This window comes from Triturus cristatus, chromosome 2_1, assembly GCF_964204655.1.
Source record: "Triturus cristatus chromosome 2_1, aTriCri1.1, whole genome shotgun sequence".
Lineage (NCBI taxonomy): Eukaryota > Metazoa > Chordata > Amphibia > Caudata > Salamandridae > Triturus > Triturus cristatus.
The window spans coordinates 446,303,591-446,324,537 of record NC_140581.1 but is presented as its reverse complement, the minus strand read 5'-3'; the positions used below and the strand labels follow the sequence as shown (position 1 = coordinate 446,324,537).

Here is a 20,947-nt window from a genome sequence, read left to right as displayed (position 1 = left end):
CCCCTGTATCTCCACTTTCTGGTATTCCATAGCTCTGTTAATACTTTCAGAATCTCGTCCTGTTTGGACAAAATGATATATATTATCTAGATGCATAGTCATTCCTGGTAACTTCCCTAAATACACCGCGGCTCGTCTGATACGTAATGATGCCAGGGTCATTTCGTCCTCTTTTCCGGGCATAGGGTCATATCTACAATCTATAAGAAGTTCCTTAAGCGTACGGGCATTTATGAGTTTGGGGGTACGTGAATGTGCTGACTCTTGAAAAGTAAGTTTATTTATTCTGGGTGGCGTAGAAAAAATGTTGGTAGCCCCTCCCGTAGCCCCGTCTGGGGTATCGGGCGTGAAAGGATTCGTTGAACGTGATACAGCAACTATAGGTGTGGACACAGCCATAGAAGTAGCTGTAGGAACAGATGAGGAAACAGATGTGCTTGCCGGAACTTGTGTCAGGATTTGGTGCTGTAGAGATACAGATACAGGATCTTGGCGTTGAACCTCCCCGGCCGACGGTCTATGTGGGGCGGGGTTAGCATACTCGGGAGCTGCGTCATCTAAATATGAGGAAAGAAAAACATCTTCTGCGGTTCTAGGATGCCCCTTAGGATGTACTTTTATTGGAAATAATGGGGGTGGCAAGTCTTTTGGTATCCCCGCAGTAGCCTTAGGCAATCCCTCGGCCAGAAGGGGATACATACCCTTCATAAGGGCATGTCTTTGTCTGTCTACTTGTTCTGATTTCACTCGTGTACCTTCTTCAATTAATAGATTTTCTCGGACTTCATTTGAATTCTCTTTACTCTTCTCTTCCTGTCTACGTGCTTTTTCTGTACGTCTATACGATTCTTTACGCCATAATTCAATGGCGTCTTTCTGTGATTGTCTAGCTTTCTTTTTCCATAATTCTTCCTCTACTTTCACGATGCACTCTGCATCCCAGGTCCCAGCTGCGGGCCACCTCTGACTTTCTGGTAATTCCTTAGTGTAGTCTACCCATAAATCAAGAAATAATATAGCATCTAGGCCATGTTTATGATACATGAAGTACCCTGGAGTGTCCCTAGGAGGAATAGGAACAGCTTCTTCGAGTACCCCTTTTCTAGTTGTGATCTGTCTTAATTTCGAAAAGAGCGGCATATTGAGAACTGATCTGATACTTGATCTTGAACAAACTTAATACAATAAACACGATAATGAACAGTCATTCATACCACAATATGCAGAACGTACTAAACACATTTAACATTTAACATTTAAATGAGCAAACAATGATGATGACGATCTAAGGAAAACTTAATCACTAAACATAATACTCGACTTGAACTGAATTATTCTGAATTTATATACTTGATATACTAGATATACTGCTAAACAGTACAGATACACTGCTGAAACAGTGCAGACCGGATTTGTGTACCCAAACCCGTCTGGACCGGCACAACTTATGTGCACGCCAGAACGCCTCCCCGGCAATGGTACTCACCGGGTAGCTCGGAACGGAAGGCCTCGGGAACTGAACTGAACTTGAACCGGACTGGACTCGACTCGAACACTTCGGAAACTGGACTCGACTTGGGACTTCGGAAACTGGTGGGCCTCTGTATACCTCGGATCTTGCTCTCTCAGCTAGGCTCTGGTCGGGATACTTCGCACTTCTCACCGCCTCGTCTGGGTGTTGATCGCAGCCTCAGTCGCCCCCGCTTGACCGGAGGGAGATACAGGAAATCCTGCTGGTACGCGTTGTTGTCCGTCCAGCTGTGGCAGGAGACCGGGCCTGCAACGCACCACCGGCGCGTGAGATGAGAAAGTGTCCCTGTTCGGGCGCCATTCATGTGGTAAATAATTTAATTACCGGGACTTAATTTGATACAGAAACATAATAAAATAGCTCAGTAAATAAGAGGCAGAATCCGTGGTATTAGAGGTTCGGAATGGGCTTTATTCCAATGGTCGATTATAATCGGTTGCTCCAGGTTCCATTACCACGAAGGTTCAGGAAGTGAAGTACATACGTTATTGACAATCAATTACTTTTATACAATAGGCATTACAGTGAAGCAAATACAAGAGGCGTAACAATTGATAGTGGTGATAATATATTCGTGCGTAGCAAAAATAGGCGTAACTGGGAGTGATGAAAGAACGTCATCAGATGTGATGTCATAAGAGGGTGGTTACATGAAAGAATTTCGCAATGTCAGCAGAAATACTTGGCAGAAATGCGCGCGCAGCAGCATGACGTGTGATTGACGTGCAACTAGGGGGTGAAGGGGACTTGACTTTTAGCTCTACATGTGGCGACAGAAGTCTGGAGGGTCAAGTCAACCTAATCCCAAATCATATCTAACATCCTATGTTTAAAGAACTATGTTATCCAAAAGAGAGGTCTCTTAGAGTAGAATCTTATTCTATACTGACTATACTGACTGTTAGTGCGTGTACAAGCGTCTAAGTATCTACACTAGATGCGAGGGCGGAAATCTTCCATAGTAACAGGGCTATGAATTACTTGCATGAAGACAGAGAAGCCGGGCCTTTGCTCGGTAGCTGGCAGAATGTTTACTTAAACTACTAGACAGGAATGCATTGCGCAGGGATCGGAGCAGATAATTTCGAAGGTGAAATACAGTTCTTGGCAGGCAGCAAGCTGATGTCAGGCATCGTGAGCCGCGCAGGGAATGAGACAAAGTTCATGGTCACAGATGCAGGCTCAGACTGGAGCTTCAGAGACAGAAAGCAAGAAAAGCTTGATGACAGAATCAGGGCCTACTTGCCTGGACTGTAAAAATGACATAAGTGAACCATATAAAGGCGGTGGCCTTTTGTACTTAGGAATGGAATATCCGGCCCATTCATGGCGGATCTGAAAGAGGACATGTTAACGGTGGACGCACATGTATTTGCGTCTTCATAACTGGAACTGGAGGGAACATACATGTACTTGTAACATGCACATAGAACCGTTGGGGTCCAAGATAGGGGACATAACTGACCAGAAAAATCCATATTTCCACAATATGGCGGGCAGCAGTCCCAGAGTCCCTGAGCCCCCATAGATGTAATGCAGATGGGTGCGTTTCTGGAATTGGAGTCTCTCCAGGGCATAAGTCGTGTGGTTTCCCACTGCGTGTCCCCAGTCGTTAATTGCCATAAGGTGTGTTGTTCGGTAATAGGACTGTATGTCTGGTAGCGCAACACCTTTATTATATTGATTGCCTTGTAGCGACATTCTCGGATGACCTCCATCCCATAGAAGCGTGCGGAGTTGGTCATTAATTATACTGAAATTTGTCCCAGGGATTTTATGATATGTGTTTTGCAGACTGTAGAGTAGCTTGGCGAGGCTGATCATTTTATACATGGCCGATCTAACCAGCAACGTCAGAGGGAGCCGTCGCCATCTGGTTACATCCTCCCGGAATTCTGCGATGATCTGCTTGATGTTAATATGGGGGCAGAGGTAAAGATGAAGAGACCCAAATGTCTAAATCCCTCCCTAGTGACTGGAAGGGGTCCCGGTACTGTGTATGTATCGACGCTGCCTCCCACAGGGTATAAATTCGATTTGTCCCAATTTATACTGTAGCCGCATGGCTTTCATATTCTTTGAACAGCTGCAGTAGCAGTGGGAGGGTCTCATTAGGGTTAGTTATATAAAGTAGGATGTCAATTGCATAAACAGATTCGCTCGTCTCTCAGGCAGCCCTCATTATCTCGGAAGCCTGGATGCGTTTTAATTTGACATGCCAGCGGTTCCAATATCAGGGCAAAGAGTAAAGGGGACAGAGGACAATTCTGTCTGGTCCTCTTTTTATTGGAAAATCGGACGACAGCACCCCATTAACTCGGACTTTGGCTCTGGGGCTGCAATAGAGTAAGTCCACCCAGTGTAAAAAATCTCTGTTCGAATCCAAACTTCACCAGGTCTTGACGCATGAAGGGCCGATAGACTGTGTCAAAGGCTTTTTCGGCAACTAGAGAAAGGAATAGATGTGGGGCGGAGCTGTCTTTTACCGTGTCTAGCCAGTTTGCCAAGCGATGGAGATTGAAGTGGGTAGCGAGTTTGGGCATAAAGCCAGATTGGTCATGATGAATAAGAGACGTGATTACTGAAAGCAGGCGCGCAGCTAGTATTGAGGCCAGTATTTTAGTTTCCACATTAAGCAACAAGATTGGGCGATAGGACCCACAACTCTCAGGTGGTTTCCCTGATTTGTGAATCACCACTATGGTTGCACTATGGAGGTCTACGGGGAGCATTCCGTCCTCTTTTGCTTTATTATACATGTTTAACAAGTGGGGGCCTAGTAGGTTAGCGTTGTGTTTGAAGAATTCTGCCGGCAGTCCGTTTGGACCAGGGGTTTTCTCAGACTTTGTCTCCTAATTGCCTCTAGCACTTCTGTCAGGGAAATGTCTGTGTCTAGGGCCTCTTGATCTTCTGGAGTCATTGAAGGGGTGTCTATTCCATGAAGTTAGGCAACTATCTGGGACTCCCCTGCTAGTGTCTTGGCAACATAGAGCCCTGCATAGAAACGGGCAAATGCCCCTGCTATAGCGCTTGGTGAGGTGTGCTCATCTTCCCCTTCCCGTATCATGGACACCCATCTTGCCTCTTTCTCTTTCCTGCCTATGCAGGACAGCAATTTCCCTGCCCTGTCTCCTGACTCATATAATCGGTGGTGGGAGGCCTGAATTTGTGTCTGTACCTCCCTCTATGTCAGGGCTCGGAGTTCCCGGAGTGTGAGTGTAATTTAGCACAGTCGGGTCGTGTCTCTGTCTGGGTCTACTTCTTTCTCAAGTTGGAGGAGTTTCCTCTCTAATGCCTCCACTTGACGGACCTCCTCCCGTCGCTTGCGCGCTATGACATCCTGTGTCCTGCCTCGGATTACCACATTATATGCCTCCCATAATATCGTCGCAGAGGGCACTAAGTCCTTGTTTTCGCTAAAATAGAGCTCAGACTCGGATTTTATCACTCCCTTGAGTGTCTTGTCATGTATTTCCCACGTGTTCAGTCTCCATTCTGAGCATTGTTTAAGCGTGCTACCTCCCACCGTTAACCAAAGTGGTGAGTGGTCGGAAATTCCTCTTGCTAGATACTCCGCTTTGTCTATGATTTTTAGTTCACCCGCCCGGGTGAAGAGGTAATCGAGCCTAGCGAAGACCTTGTGTGCTCCAGAAAAGTATGAATAGCTGTGGGCCAGTGGGTGGTGACGATGCCAAAGGTCTGTCAGTCCCAGTGAATTTGTGAACTCAGTCACTGGGGTGGGTATGCAAGTTCCGGTACCTATGTGGGTGTGGTCTAGCCTGGGGTCATTTACGTCATTAAAATTGCCACCAATTATGTGTGTAGAAGGGCCGGATTCTAGTACGAATCTAGCTACAGCGTCTAATGTCCGACTCGGTAGTCGGGGCGGAGCATAGAAAATCAGTATTTTGTTATTTGCATGTTTGATTTCACCCACTCGTCTCGACTCATGTAAGATTAGATTACGATCCTGGAAATGTAAGAATCGGGCAATCCGTGGTCTGGAAGGAGCCCTGGGTGGTGGTCTCACAGCAGGCATCCTGTGGGCACGTTAGATTATGAAACAGGGTGAGAACTTTGCAGCTGGAAGGGAGTCCCTGAGCCAGTCCAGCAAGAAGGCTCCAGGGTCTGAGCCTTCTGTTCCCTCTGAAAATCCTATGAAGCGAGGAATTTTCCTATTTTCGGCATCATCCACTCTCCATGTCACCTTTCTCATAGCTGCCGTTAGGTTGGAGACGTCGGTTTTTAGATTGTGCGACGTGTCTTCCACTTCCGATATACGAGCCTTTGCTTGGACCACTCTATCTGAAATGTTACGCATAGCTTGGTGTAGCAAGGTCACTTCTTAGCGTATCTCCACCATCTTCCCCTCAATGGCCTCTCTGGAGGCATGGATCTCCTAGAGTATGGCTGTGTTACCTGATGGTCCCTGAGGGTCGCCCTCTGTTTCCGACGGTGGAGGCAGTGCTTTAGTGTATATGTCCATTTTGCCTTGCTTAGAGGTCTTTGGCACTTTGTCCCGTGCCAGCCTTAGTGCGTATAGGGTAGTGGCTGCCAGTAAGTTCTCCTATTCCTTTCCCACTCCACACTCTTTCTCAATCTTACTCTTTGAAAGTACTGGGCGAATAATGTCTGCATTTGCTTTGCCGTAGCCGGATTCTTTTTCTTTTGTTTGCTCCTGAGATCAATATCTCTCTATTTCTGCCTTGCTGGTAGGATGTCTTGTTCCGCATATGGAGTGTATAACGAGGTGGTTTCTGTTATCTATAGTTGGGTGCTGGTCATTCAGTTGATAAGATACCCCAGCGGTCTTTCCTCCCTCCGGATCGCCCCCTTATCTTCAGGCAATTGTGGCAGCCATATGTGCCAGACCAGCGTGGAATCCTCAGGAGAACACAGCATTCAGGCTCCCTCCAATTGGGTATGGCCTTTTACTCTGCTAACCAAGGGAGGGGTCTCTCCCCTGTCTCTTTACTATATCCAGGTCTTCACTTGAGTTTGGGCGGGGAAACCGAGGGAGTCCTCCCAAGTCTCAATCTTTGTCGCTTGGTACTGGGCCTCAAGCTTCGTGGCATGTATGCCCAATTTTCATATGCCCACTCGCCCAAACAAGTCTCTTCCAGGCTCTGGGGGATCTTGCCCCCTTGCTCAGGTTGCTGTTGTGAAGAGGGGCTTTCTCTCCGTGTCCCAGTGCGGTGATCGTGTTCACCTCAGGAGGCCTGCGCAGGTGTTGACAAGCCCACGGGGGCACGAGAGGGGAGAATTGTTTAGGCCTCAGCCACCCACCTCTATCCCATCAAAGCTAGAGGGGGAAGCTCAACTGGCTCACTCGACCTCCAGTTCAATCTGGCTCAGGGGGCTCGGTGTCTCACTGTTTCCACCGGCCGCTTCACAGAGAAGTTGTGCGGGGAGCCAAGTCGTATCTCCCACAACGAGCCATTCCCCTCTTCAATCTCCTCCAGACCATCATAGCACCACTCGACTGCCACACGGCGGCTACCCCGCAGAGGACACAGCTTCCACCTGTCTTGGGCCGGGGGGCTCACTCTGTTTAGCCCCACACAGTCCCTCTCACCTGCGCGTGGGCCCGGGTCTACGCGCCAGTCCCTCTCCACCGCTTGGCTCCTCCAAAGTTCTCTCTGCCACCGGGCGGGCGCCCCACCGGTAGTAAGTCTATACAGATGGTTTGAGCGAAACCCAGTCTTTCCTTCTTCTGTCTTGGGGCGGGCGACGCAGATCAGTTTTCACGTTCCACCATTCTGGGCGGCTCCCCTCAGATGCAAGTCTTCCTCTACCCACACTTCCCGGGGTGTAATAGTTTATCCCAGTAGGTGACCACTCCGCATGGGGAAGCGGTGACGCCATTCTTGCGGTTTGTGGGTAGTTTGAAGGTCAGGATTTCTTACAGGATAATATGTGGGTTGCCAGAGCTCAGGCTGAAGCTGTTAGTCGGCCATGTTCCTGGATTCTTTCAATTTTGACTTCAAAAGGAGATAATTATAAAGAGCAATATTAAAAAACAGGGAGTTCAATCTTGAGTACATCACACACATTAACATTAAATCATGGAACAACCTGCGGTACTGTATTTTTTATATGCTTCAACCCTAGAGTCGAAGCGAGCATGTGTGTCCTTTCACTATTTCCTGTCTCCAGCGAGGTGATCATTAAAGGTCGAGCTACAATATACAGCAATACAAATGTGAACACACATGTACCTTATCACCGAATAAAATGTCGGAACTCTGCATAATTAGGACTGCCTTTTGGCTACTTGAGCACTCCAAACACACTTGGAGGGAGCTTAATAATACCCCTTCTTCTGATCCCCTCTTATGGTTATTTTAAAGTACAGCATCATGTGCTGCACTCCTAGTTTCAGCTCCACAGACTCTCCCGTAATGGTCCCTAGTAGTACCTGGAGAGAGTAAGAGTATACCTGTTCGCATTATTCCATGCCCTCATGAGCCACACTTGCATAGGCCTTAGCGTAGACTCTTGCAGGTCATTCATAACCTTAACTCTAATTTCTGATCACTGAGGAGGCTGGCTCCACTTGAATATATTCTAAAATAGCTGGACTTTAAATACCAAGGCCCCGGCAAAGGATCTTAAGGTGTCCTATTCCACAACACACCGCACATGCTGCAAACATCTACGGGACGAGTGTACATAAATAAGACGTCCTGATTCTTCTTGCATCTCCTCAAGAAGTCTGATGGCAAGCTGGCTGATGCTGGGGTTATAGCTTTAAACTGACAAGTTCAAACCTGTGGCCGCAGTGACAGGGCAGTAAGGTAAGACTCTGAACATGTCCGCGGACAACCAGGCCAGGCTACCCACCCGTCAGCCTCCAATGGGAAGAGGCACTCACCTCCGACTATCCAAGTATTAACCCAGAACAAAGTAGGAGTTATAAAGGCCAAATCCCACCAAGAACCAGCCTATAGTCAATCAGTGGTGTTGTACGACATGATAGCATGAGGATGTCCCAATATTTGTACAAAAAACCGAAATCACTAGAGATGGGGACGGGGAGCCTAAATTGGTCCAGTGTATAATACACAAGGAGGTAGCGGTTAGCTTTTGGTTTTAACCTTATCAGGGGTATCTAGAAATACATTTCACCCTTTGGGTAACTCTGTGGTATTTTTTTTTTTTTTTTTTTTTAAAACGTTTTTATTGTTTTTGCAACAAAGACAAACAACAGAAATAGAATCAGGCCGTATATATAGTACATTAGGAAATCACCGTGCACAGTCAAAATTATTTCAAATAGACCCAGGTTGGATATCCGACAACTCTGTGGTATTTTTAATCCACAGTTTCAACCGCTCCACACACTTGCACTCACCTTCACAGCATTTTTACATTAAAAGATCTCCGCCAAAGACACCTCTTGCGGGGCCCATGGGGTATTGTAGCGCCAACCCCACGAGGAGCAAAAACGCCCAATGAGGATGCATAACACCTTCGCTGGTGTGTGATGGCAACACTTCCCAAAAAGGAAGCTTTCCCTTTTCCCCCTAGCATCCTTTTTGTATTCTCCTACCTGTATTTTGCTGTCTCCTTAGGAACAGCTACCCCCTTGTGTACTATGTTTTAAAAACCCACTAGTAGTTTTGCTACCTCTAGAGTAAGTCTCTGATCAAGGAACATTTATCTCCTGTTGCATTGAGAGCACTGGGGTTCTTGCCATTGTAGGATAGCATTCATCTGGACCTATGGGTTATTTGCATTGTCAGAAAAGGAGAGTTTTGTACCATGCACCATCACAAGCTCCGCAACGTTTCCAAACACATAGCCTTTATCACAAAAGAGAGCCTTGCTTCTCCCCTATCCTTGTGTTCTTCTACAGAGTTTCAAAGAAACTGTTATTGGAAGCTCAGAAGCTGAACATGAGTGGGCCATCAGCCAGTTCCATCCTCAGACAATATAGTACATGCTCTTTACTGATACTATTTGTAGTAAGGAAAAATACCAAAGGCTCTTGCGAGGCAGGTCTTCTGCTTCTTTTTTTCCTTTTCAATCTCAATTGCTTATGGAGCTGTTCAAGATGGCCGCCCTTGCCGAGATCCTTGTGATGCTCTACGAATGGGAGAACGGTTGTGTTCCTTTGATCATAAGGACACCTATTTACACAGCAGAATCTGTTGCAATTTCAAGAAATGTTTGTGGTGGAGCAGTGTAATTTAGTACTCCATACTTTTATGCATCAAAATATTATTCAGTGTAATAAAATAATAATCAGTGTGCAGACATATTAAACAGTGTTAGCAAGTGGCTATATTTACTCATAGCAGAAACCTCTTTTATATAACGGAATTATAATTAAGGTATTGCTTATGAAAACTATATTCACTTGACTGCCATTTTCTCTCTAAACGTTAGCATGACTTTGGCTAGGCCTTAAGCCTGACCAGATTTATTTTTTCAGGCTTTCCTCGTTTTCAGAACAAAATGTTCTTCCTGAGTTGTTCCCAGGTTTTCTTTCAATTTTAGGTGTTCTATGTGCTTTGTTAGTTAGAATAGGCTTTTGTTGACTTTGAGATCTGATAGATTAGGCAATAGCAATCGGAACTTGACTGTGGAAATGCAGAGTGTGGGGATGCGAGAGAGCCTCCTGTATCTGGCAGACCAGACCATTGCCACATTCAAGGCCGTGCAGCTGTGTGCTGCTTTGTTTGGTGATGAGAACATGGGGAGTTTACCTGCTCCCAGGAGATGCTGCACCCAGATTTGTCCAACCAGAGAGTTGGTGGGGCGAAGCTTCCAGAACTTCTGAAGCTTCCAGAACAAGTTACTGTGTATTGTGTGGCTCTTAGTATAGTTTAGCAGACCCTGGTCTGACTTCGCCTAGGAAAGACATGTCCTGAATTCTAATTTCCCCTTCTTGTGGCATTGAGCTTCATGCTTGAACACCTGTGCCTATATGTCCTGAACCTCAACTTGGTTCAACAGATGCGGACACCTTCATTTTAATTTTTCCTTGCCATTTTTCATGCCTTATTTAGATTAGGGAAGTTCCTTTATGGAACCAATCGATTTCTATTTTGTGCTTGTACCTTGTTATATTTTGCAATTTTCTTTTTCCTAATATACAAATTTAAATTGAATGATGGAATTGATATATGTGCCTATTTCATAAATTGATTTACTGATTTATTAACTTGTAACTTCGACTAAATTGTTAATAAACCTTCATAGTTTGGACACCATCCTCACTGTTGTTTTCGCGAGTCCAATCGGATTAACTGTAATGGGTTTTTGAGCTGATACTGGCTCCTTTCATACATTTCCAATTGACAATCAAAGGTCCATATGACCAGTGGTGGAAATTTCAGCGTAGAGCAGTACTGTCTGGTCTCAACTTGAAACTAGGGAATTGACCATGGTAATGCTGGTTGCTGCTGCCCTCAGCTGCCAGGGCACACACATTTAACCTATATTTGAATTGCTGGTAGGGGCATCATCCCTGCATGTCACCGCTCCTGCACTTGAGGACCTTATTGCTGTTCAGCTTAGGCTGTTGGTGTCAACTTTCACAGGGTACGTCTGGACAAGGAGCAGGGAGAGGCTTTCACTAACCTGGATCCAGCAGTGGTATTCACTATTCTCTTCTGTACTTAAGGTTCTGCCAACAGACCTATGTTTGGTAGTTCCACAGGCTGCTGGGACTCAAGTGTCCATGTGGCTCCCTCTACAGACTAGATATGACATCACCACTCACCTCACAATGTGAAAAAGGACACAGTACCACGTGTATCTTCTTCTGGACATCCACAACACATACGCTGCTACTGAAGACCATTATGGAATCAGTCCCAAGTGGATCGCTGCTTGTCATCACGAGATCAAAATAAAATGTTATCAAATATCCCAGGCAGGTGAAGTCAGCTAAGGCAGTACAGAACAAGCATTGACAAAGCCAACGGGCCTCGCCTTGTCAAGTGGTGTGATTGTTGTTTATTTTTTATTTTTATTGAAAGCATAAGACATTTTTCTAAAACAAAACATGCTGCCTAAATGTGGCAGACAAAAGCTTGAAATGTAAAAATAAATTGGCAATTGCATATAATTATAATAGAACAGTACAGGTACTTGGCAACAGGTACTGCTATTTAGAACAGGTATAGAAACCTTTTTATTTGTTTAACTTAAAATGCACATATAATTCTTCACTGATGCAAAGAAAGAGTATTATTGGCTTTTACATATTGTAACCCGAAGACATAGTTTAAACACACAAGGATAGCTACAAAAATAATGTTAAGGAATGGAAAGAAAAAAAGCATTGGCAAAGTAAAGTATTGGCCTACTAATCCTGGCGCTGAAGTACGCTTCTCTTCAGGCAAAAGTGCGGATGCGATCAGGAGAAATGCCACCCTTCTCAGTGCAAGAGATCCACTGGAACCACCACTGCCTGTGCTATAGGGTCTGGTTTTGAAGGAAACTGGCAATGACAACTTACCAGGTCAACGGATGAGGGCTGAACCAAAGCATATATATGTATGTATATTTATGTTTTTGTTTATTTCTGTTATTTTTAATATAGAAGACTGGCAAAACAACTAAGATGTCTCAAGGCTACCACGGGACTTTTCCTACAAGTGCACCCATTTAATATTTAGATGTATGAACAATGTTATAAATAGCAAGCAATGGCAATATATGTGCTACGGTGCATGTGTCTTATACTTTGTTTAAACCAGGAAAGCTAGAATACTCCTAGACCCAGTGTGCTCCGCAGTATGACACGAGATGTGCTGCCTCGTCTTTCTACCAACCCAGATTTAGAATTTAGTGTTTTGGAAGACAAGAAGAGTCTACATTTTAACTTATTATCTGAGAAATGCTATTGGACAATAATGAACTATATCTCCTTTACCTTGCCATGATGCCAGATGCTTTCATTCCCCTCTGGATCAATATTATCGGTTTCCAAGGTGAGGTACACTAGTCGCCTTTTAAGACCCTCCTCTTTAATCTGCTTCAGCGCTTGCTTGCCTATGAAATCTGCTTCCTGGAAGAGTCAAGAATATTGAATAAAAGATTATTTTGGCTGTATAAAAAGTTTGTATTTCATGATATCACAAATTCACGTTACATTCTCTCCTAGCAAATAAGCAATGTATTCCTACATTCTGGATACAATTGCATAATATGTGTACATTATACAGACGCCTACAGAAATTATGCTATTCTGCGGCTGCATTGTTTTTAGAATGATTGTGACTTTGCTGCATTTGCCAAAAAATCAATCATCTGCTGCATAATTTGCAGATTGCAACCAAGAAATGTTTCTAGCTCAAATGCATCCAAAGTTACTAAAAAAGCACCAATACATGTTGGCACTCAGTGGAAGGCACTTCGCAACAGTCGACTGATCATCTCGCTGTAGCTTTTTGCTGTATTTGGGTATTAAAGTGGTACTAATGAGATGAAATCTTTCCTAAGGCAGAGTTAACATGGGTAAAAATGACAAAATAATGAATACTATCACAAAATGTGACATGTTAAGTAGCAATTCACCTTTTCTTGCCATGTAATTTGGTCAACCCTGCCGCATAATTTGGGCCTCGCCTGCTGTATAATTCCACAAACCCTGTTTATATGCCATATTCCAACACAAACTGCTGGAACAGCAGGCAACTGTTTTCAGAGCACAGAACCTGAAAAGCGGTACGAAGGGAAGTTCTGTCCTGTGTGTAAACCCTGCTTCAGCACTACAAATTTGATAGAAAAAGCATGCACATGATACACACAACAGCCCTGCGGGCAGGGGTGGCTCCTCCATTTCAGCGGATGAGCATCGCCCCACAAAGAAAAGCCCCAGGCCAGAGCTGAAAAATAAAATGGTAACTAAGTTTATTATCATTTTACTATTCAGCAAACAATCCGTCCAGAAGTGAGCGTCATGATGGGGCAGGGCCATTGCTGCTGAGTGGCAGATGGGAGGAGTGCTCTTAGGTTTAAAGTGTGCATGCCCCTTTGGCCAGACGTTTAGCGATGTCCAGCCAGACATGAGCATTTTAAACTTCTTCAACCTAGGTGTTTTAACCAGCTGGGTTAGAGAAAGCACAGGCCTCCACTGCTCGTAAGAGTGCTGAGAGAGGGCTCTCCAGCCAATCCTGGCACTTCTCTCATGCTAGTTAACAGCATGAGAGCAGCACCAGGATTTGCTTGGGAGTCGAGAGCCTGTCACGAGGAGAGAAGACCGATCAAGGAGTACATCGTGCAGGCAGGTAAGTGTATTTTATTTTATGTGACACCCGCCACACCAACCTCGGTACATGCCAGCCGCCACTGCTGCTGGGACCTACATATTAGCCAGCGACCTAATGAAAGACTACCTCCACCGCCTCCCAAGGATAATGCTGCTCATTGTTGGTGTATGCTATGTAGTTATGGTAAGCTGAGGTATATGGCATGTTGGGGTAATGTCGGTCATTTTTTAGTCACGGTTTGTATTTCTGACTAAATGCAATACATTATACACACAATAGGCCATCTGTAGTTATGGCTGTCACCACACGTTCTGTCTTTGTTTTCGTTAATACTGTTTCACCAGTTAATTCACTTTTCATCAGTTTGATTATTCTAAGGCAAAAGTAGCAAGTAAGCTCTAGTTGCTCGAATAAAATATGATGACTATTGGTCAACAGAGATCACAACTTATAAGGGGTATTTTTGGAGGTGCGCATTCAAAATTCGCGATCTCTGAAGCAATAACTGCTGGGCAGATTTACATGAATCTTAGTGCGAAAAATAAAGGTTCTATCAGAATAGACCCTTTTAGTGGTGTGGTGTTTCCCAGTTCGGGGTTTTTTGTAGTTAATAAAAAAATACTGTATTAGCAAAGTCATTTGTGCCGTTAAGTCTGCGAACCAGACTGAGTTTTTGTTTGGAGTACATGTTTTTTATTTCAAAATATTTTAATTAAAATTTTCCTCAGGGAGTGCATCCAAAAAACATTACAAATGCAACCAATTTCAAAAGCATCATCCGCCCAGGTATACAAATAAACATAAGAGCTACAGTTTACCCCCTACTTCTAAACGGATGAAGTTTAATATATGACACAGTTTCATCAGGACACGTCGCAAACCCGGTAGTATAAGCTTATAACCATCTACCCTCCCTTGAGAGTAACATGAAAAGGAAACTTAAGTATACCTAAGAAGAAAAAAAAAAAGGGGAAAGGGAAAAAAAAGGACTAAATCGAACTAAGATGTCATGGTGCCAATGAAAAGAAAAGAGAGATGGGTGCGGGGGTTGGGGAGTCGAAGTTCACGCCCCGATGATCAGTGCATCAGACCTAGCGCTTTGTGATGGTGGTTATCTAGATTAGGAATAGATGGAGAGCCCTAAGCCGTGGGTTGCAAGCTGTCAATGGGAGTCCCTCCGAGAGGTATCTGACCAGTGGAGACCAAATGTAGTCAAAACCCTTCCTGGCGTCCTCAACAATATCAGTCATTCACTCCAGAGCCCGCCACAGTCATGCATGCCACTGGGTTACGGATGGGGCCTCCAGCTTCTTCCAAGCCGCAGCTACTGCCATTTTCGCGGCCCCCAAGCCGAGCCATAGTACGGATTTGTCACTCTGTGTCCGTCTTTTCAGAAGTGGATCCCGAGCCCCCAGTAAGACATGTTCCACAGAGCCGGGAATGGGGTAGCCCAAGATAAGTTTTATATGAGACCGGATCTCCTTCTAAAAAGGCTTGATGACAGGGCAGTCCCACCAAATGTGTCTGAAATCGCCTAAGAGTCCACACCCCCTCCAACACCTATCAGAGGTTCCCGGAAAAATCGTATGTAGCTTCTGAGGGTACAGGTACCAGTCGTATATGATTTTGTAGTGTGCCTCCCTGAGATACATGGAACGATTGAATTTCGCTATATCCCTACCCAAGTGTTCCCACTGCTTGTCTTCCATAGAGGCCTCTAAAATATCATTCCAAAACTGTTTGAAGCGTGGCGTTGCTCTGTGGCTCAGCGCTTGGATAAGAGCATACAAGAAGGATATACACCCCTTGTAAGAGGACCCAGACTGCGCAAACCTCTCAATAGGTAGCAACTCCCTGGTTGCGGCCTGCCGCACCAGGGGTTGTTGCACCCAATGTTTCAGCTGCACGTAATGGTATTCTTCCTTGTTAGTTAATGCAAACTGAGCCTTGCATTCCTGGAATGTGAGGAGTTCCCCCTTATCAAACAAGTGGGAGATCATGAGGCAACCCCCCTCCCGCCAAGCGTCAAAGGGGCCGTCCTTTAGAGCAGGGGGGAACGCAGCGTTAAAATGTATAAGCATGTGGGGGGATGGAAAGGTTGTAAGTTGAAGTTTGGAGGTGAGAGTGTCCCATACCTTGAGTGTGGTGGAGTAAGGAGTGCTAATATAAGCATTGAGTGGCTTATCTCGTTTAGGTTTCTAGAGGACATCCCAGATAGTGCGCCCAGTTATCTGTCGATCTATGTGAAGCCAGTGCTTCTCCGATTCCCTTAAAGACCACACTGTGACCACCCGCATTTGTGCTGCTCTGTAATAGGATTGAAAGTCCGGTAGCGCGAGGTCGTCCTCCTTGCGTGGTCTGATTAGCAACTTATATGGAAGACTAGCCCTCTTCCACTGTCAGATAAATCTGGTCAGCATGGTTCTCAGGTCCCGAAAGAGTCCCCTTTCAACCGGTATAGAAAGCCCCTGGAAGAGATAAAGTAGACGGGGAGCACATTTGTACATGTTTTTTAAAGGCTGATAAGTTGCGGGTCACAGATACACAGTGGAAGCTCATGAACCAGGCCTCATCTGGCTGGATGAAGAGGGGTTGGATTCTTCTCTCCATTCACCACAACACGTGAAAGCAGGAGAACTGAAACAAACTAGTAGTAACCTGTGGAACCAGAGGGGATTCTAAGCCTGACAATCTTTCTGACCCCTCCTGATACGATAACAATGCACAAACACTTATGTTTACAAGAGTGCAGGTACAAAATTAGGATTGAATCTCATGGCCAGAACGCAGAAGGATATTCGGTTTTCCTTCCCCTGTGTTTAATTTTAACTGTCATGCATTTCCTGCTGTATGCAAAGACACTCTTTTTGCAAGATATAGCTGTAACTGGACATCCATTTTATTGTGTGCCAATACTGTGTCCTTTTGGCTCTTAGTTCCATACTTCCTAGTGCATCTTGGAAGTCTTCGGAATAACAAGAAAGAAGGTTTATGCTGTTTCTTAGGGAACGGTGTCCGTGCAAGGGAGATGACACCAACCTGACCGCTTGGGTTCAAAGTTGGGAGTCCATTTATTGGATTGTAATGCCCTCACACACCCAATCAGGTGTCATGTTTCATCATCTGGGCTGCTCCTTATCGGGTTGGCGGTGCAATACCCAACAGGCTCCCTGTAGTAGGGGCACTTTGGCGGAGATCTTCTTCCAACAGCCGTATGGTGAAGTGCGGGTGAGGGGCCAGAACTGTGTAGATGTATAGTTTATATGTGTGATTAAAATAGGGCTCGGAGTACCCGTGCGAACAATTTTTAATCAATGAGTCTCCTACCCTAGCTAAAATGAACAGTGCGGCGCTTAGCTAAGTATAATGTCTCAGATCAAAGCGTCTCTATTAGTGCAATGTGGTCAACATGTTTCTCGCTCAACGTAAAAGTCTACATATGGTTTATCAGGACCTATATCATGAAGACTAACTACATTGAAGGGTTGGAGACATGGCATCACACTCACATCAGCCAAACAAATACCTATGGATGTACCTGTCAGACCTGGATATACCCAATGTCGTAAGTTAACCAGGCATCATCAGCACCCTGTAGGTCAAATAAGAGGAGTTCCTCAAGTATTGGACAAGCTTTTTGTGCTGTTGTCACGAACTTAATCGACCTACCCACATCTACCGGGTCCGGAATAAGCCTAGACTGCTCAAGCAAGGTATTGTTAGAGGTCAGTGTCAGGAGTACAAAAGCAGTACTTTGTGAAATCCAGCTGAGGTCCTAAAACACTACTGTTAAATGAGACGACCTGCCACGGACATCTCCAGGTAGCCTTTCACACCCCTGACATGGAGAAAAGGCCTAATAACACACGAAGGGTCAGGAGGGAGCATTAACCAGACCAACAATGTATTGTTCCTTTACCAATAGAAACTCACACACAGTTGTACGTCTGGTTGCACGAGTGCAGAAAACAAAAACCTTATGTGGTAATCAAAGACATAAAGGGAGAACTATGCGGTTACGACCAGAACCCTCACTCACCGAAGGGGACATGCTTCATCATTGGGTTACCTCCTCACACGAGGACCGCAAGGTACCTGGTGAGGGCTACAACTCCCACCATCCAATAGAGAGGAGCAAAGGTGTTTTTATTCAAGATGAGCAAAGATGATATTCTTGAGTGAGGGGAGGGTGCAAAATAATGTAAGGTGTCAGTAAAACTATCTGACGGTGGGCTGAAATTGTCCTTTATTCTGGTTTCCCCATTGGAAAGGGTTAAGGCCTCACACCTTTCCACGCTGCTCCTAATCCAAAAGCGAAAAACAGACTCACGTGCTGGAAAGTGATTTAAAAAAGAATGAGACTCTGTTATCCTAATGCACATCATTTTCTGTCAAGGTCTTCTAGATGGTTTGGACGTTCACGTCCATGATGAGCCTAACCGTGGCTTTTGGCAATGCTCATGTTACAGGCATCTATAAAAAGGCACGTGGGCGTATGACGTATACAAGTCCACGCGCACTCAGGAAGAAGCGCAACGATCACTGCCGGCAGCAAAGGTCTCTTCGACCTTGAGCCGTGCACAGCATATGCCACCGGAATATTGTTAGAAAATCCGTTTCATTGGCAATCAAACAAAAAGGATCCCGTAACACAAAAATACACTTCAAGATAAGTAAGCGTATCTTTCAGTTCGGCGGCACGGTTATAAACCTATCTCGTTCCAGGCAGCGGAAATCGAAGGATTACACCAAACAGGTGCATAGAAAACTTGGATACAATCGTTTTTGTGTCCTGGTGACAGCTTTAACTAGTCACTGTTAATTAAGTCGCTTTACCAAACATACATTTAAAGGGCCAATCTATTCTCCCACCTTTAATAAAAGACCCGATACCACTGCATATTTAATTTCCGCTTGGCCGCGTGCACTGCACTCCTACCTGCGCCCCTCCTTCCGCTGGTACGGTATTCTCAACCCCTTCTTCTGTGGTTGCCATGTCAGCGGCTTTGCTGGAGGCCGAGTTCTAATCTTCGCAGTTGCTAGCTGTCCCTCTCCTCAGCAGGCCTACGCTCTTTACTTCATCAAATGTTCCTTTACACTAAAAACAAAGGCTCTTGTCGATGCCCCCACTGAGGCGGAGGGTCCTCCAGAAGAGGTAGGCGGATTGGGGGCAAATTCTGAGGCTCACCAGATCCCGGGTCCAGATATAGGGCAATCGGGCAGGGCTGGTCAGATAGGTCAGTGTGAGGGCGATTTTTGTAGGTTTGTGGCCCTGTGGTCTGGGGGGGGGGGGGGGGGGGGGGGCGGTTCTTACCGTTGATTTCCCTGATATTTCCACAAACATTAAACACACAAAAGCTGATGGGAGGAATGCTTGCAATTTGTCTAACCACTGGCAATCACTCGGGGTAGCACCCCCAACCAAGGCATCCCAGCCCAAACTGCCAGGACAGACCCTCCCTGAACCAAAATACAAGCAACCCAGGACCGGTTTCGCCCTAGTTATGGGCTCTGCAGCCAGGTATAGCTTGGTTCCAGTAACACAGTGAGCATGGGACCCACGTCTGGGCATACCCATGACACTTAAGGCGGTACATGAAACACACAAAAGGCGATGGGAGGAATGCTTGCAACTAGGGTGAAACCGGTTCTGGGTTGTTTGCGTTTCAGTTCAGGGAGGACATGGCTTGGCAGTTCAGGCTCGACTGTTCCCATAAGGATTTGCATTTGGTTGGATCCAAACTGAGGTGGCACGGTGAGCAAAAGAATAAGTTGGAGTGCTAGTCAGACTATTGTCAGTAGTTAGACTTATTGCAAGCAGCCCTCCATCACCTTTTGTGTGTTTCACATTTCCACAAACATTGCCAGTAGCAAGCACAAATGCATGCAGTCTCCCATACCTTGCAAAACACCTATATAATGTATCTTTACAAGTTTATAACTGCTCTGTTTGCAAATATTGGCCACTTTTTTAACTGCCAAATTCGCTAATGGGGGCCACTTTAATTTTGGTGGCCGTGTCTATTTTCTGTTAAGTCCGACCCTGACCAGATCGGAATCACACACTCTCCTGGCCCACCCCGGAGCTAACAATAGGACTCAAGCCCGGTTTGTCTGATCTACCTAAGAACTTGGGACAGAAGTAGCAGCAGCTGAGGGGCGTACAGGAGTTCTGCACCCTAATGCAGACGTAACACATTCCCACAGGGAGCCTCTTGGTGAAAACTCCGGTGCGCAGTATTAAGGACATTGAGCATTCTCGGCGGTGGCAAACGGATCCAACCAGGGTATGCCCCCACTGAGTGAAAAAGTTCTGAATCACCTCTTGGTGATAATGCCATTGCTCAACCAGCTTCCACCTCCTGAGCTATTCCACCTGGCATAGAAGGATCCCGCCAGATGGTGAGCTACAAGAGACATCCCATGACAGTCCAACCATGTCCAAAGGCACAGTGCTTCTTGGCACAAGGTCCTAGAACCCCTCAGTGCTTTGTATGTGGCAGTACCACATGACGGATGTATTGTCCTTTAGGATCTGTGCAGGCATTTCCTTGGCGAATGAGAGAAAGACTTTCAGGGTCAACCAAATGGCACAAAAACCCAGAGAAATGATGCGGTGCTTTCAGTCTGTCTGAGACCAGTGGCCCCTGATCTCCACTTCTCCCACGTGACCACAACAATTAAGAGATGATTCACGTCACAAGCGTGAGCTCTGGTTGGGGTAGGAAGAACAGCTTCCGCATGACAGGTTGGTGTTCACCTCCCACCACTGAAGATCCCGGGGTGCCTTTTTCTAGAAGATGCAAATGGCCTACAGACAGCCCCGGGGTTGAGCCCACTGAAAACAAAGGTGCCATTGAAAAGTCAGAACGTGCAAAAATGGACCAGGGACCAGGAGGATGCATGAGACCAGGAGTCCAAGATACCTAAAAACGGTCTACCAGGAAAACAGGATTGAGACTGAAATATTAAGTTCATATCAAAATGTCCCAGACATGTTATGGGGTGGAAAATCCCTGAATTCCACTGTGTCCAGGATGCCCCCTTACAAATGGAGTTCTCTGTTCAGGCATAAGATTGGACTTTGGTTTGCTGATAGAATACCCCAAAGATGAAAGAACGGAGATAGTCATCCACAGGTGGTGAATACATGTAAACCCGAGCTGAGAAGCAACCACTGGCATGACTT

General features: G+C 45.6%; 1 protein-coding gene across 1 annotated transcript in view; it reads right to left on the bottom strand.

Moving 5' to 3' along the window:
- DMGDH (dimethylglycine dehydrogenase) overlaps window positions 1-20,947 on the bottom strand; it is a 530,714-nt gene that overhangs the window by 17,327 nt on the left and 492,440 nt on the right. Inside the window, exon 15 of the mRNA XM_085632255.1 lies at window positions 12,420-12,554. Within this exon, the coding sequence (XP_085488381.1) occupies window positions 12,420-12,554 (135 nt within the window). The remainder of the gene's footprint in view (window positions 1-12,419; window positions 12,555-20,947) is intronic.